Source organism: Seriola dumerili, unplaced genomic scaffold (genome assembly GCF_002260705.1).
Source record: "Seriola dumerili isolate Sdu_G_001 unplaced genomic scaffold, Sdu_1.0 BDQW01034343.1, whole genome shotgun sequence".
Classification (NCBI taxonomy): Eukaryota; Metazoa; Chordata; class Actinopteri; order Carangiformes; family Carangidae; genus Seriola; species Seriola dumerili.
The window spans coordinates 1-798 of record NW_019208598.1 but is presented as its reverse complement, the minus strand read 5'-3'; the positions used below and the strand labels follow the sequence as shown (position 1 = coordinate 798).

Genomic DNA, 798 nt, shown 5'->3' with positions numbered 1-798 from the left:
GTCTCACCGCTCGTCATTGGGTCCACACAGCGGGTGTTGTCCGGCGAATCCCGGTAGGTTGATGTGGTCCTTGATAATCATGATGTCACCGACCTTAAAGTCTGGACAGATTCCTCCTGAGGCATTCGTCACCAGCACAGTCTCCACCCCCATCAGCTTAAAGATCCTCACAGGGAAGGTCACCTGAGACAGGTACAGAGACAGACAGGTGAACAAATAGGTACATCCTCCTGCCAAGGAAACGCATTTCAGCTGCTTGGATCCACCATCTTGTTCTTTCAGTCACACCCAGAGACCAGAGACCAGAGCCAGAGACCAGGACCAGAACTGAGGCCCGGAAAACAGATCCACCGCTGAATCCAGAGCCTCAGGTCAGGTCTCACCTGAACTTAAACATGTGGACATGGTCGGTGATGAAGACTCACCTGGCAAAGGGAGTAACCTTCGTACAGGTGGAAGTGACCCTGCATGAAGACACAGGGAGTGTCCTCGATGGTTCCAAACACCAGGCAGCCCTCATGTCCCTGGACTGAGACACAGACAGTACGTTAGACAGCATCATTAAGAGCAGAGTCGTTTCAGTTTGTGAGAGTCTGATTGGATGTTACACCTCACCTGTGCTGACAGGGAAGTTGGGGATGTCCTGGTATCTGAAGATTTGTTTGTTGGCAGCTCCGTCAGCGAGGAGACCGAGTCCTGAACCGCAGATCACTGCCACCTTTGGACGGTGACTCGTCTGGTTCAGGAGCCATTCAGTGGTCAGTTTGTAGTCCTCGAAGGAGCAGCAGCTGGGGGGGG

The 798-nt window shown here is 53.1% G+C and overlaps 1 protein-coding gene across 1 annotated transcript; it reads right to left on the bottom strand.

The window, feature by feature from the left end:
• Positions 1 to 3: 3 nt before the first annotated feature.
• Positions 4 to 793, bottom strand: LOC111240303 (purine nucleoside phosphorylase-like; the record flags this gene model as incomplete). The annotated part of the gene is made up of 3 exons (XM_022770254.1): positions 4 to 183; positions 426 to 529; positions 616 to 793. Coding segments are annotated over 3 exons (462 nt in total), but the record flags the coding sequence as incomplete, so codon positions are not given.
• Between the last annotated feature and the right edge of the window lie 5 nt (positions 794 to 798).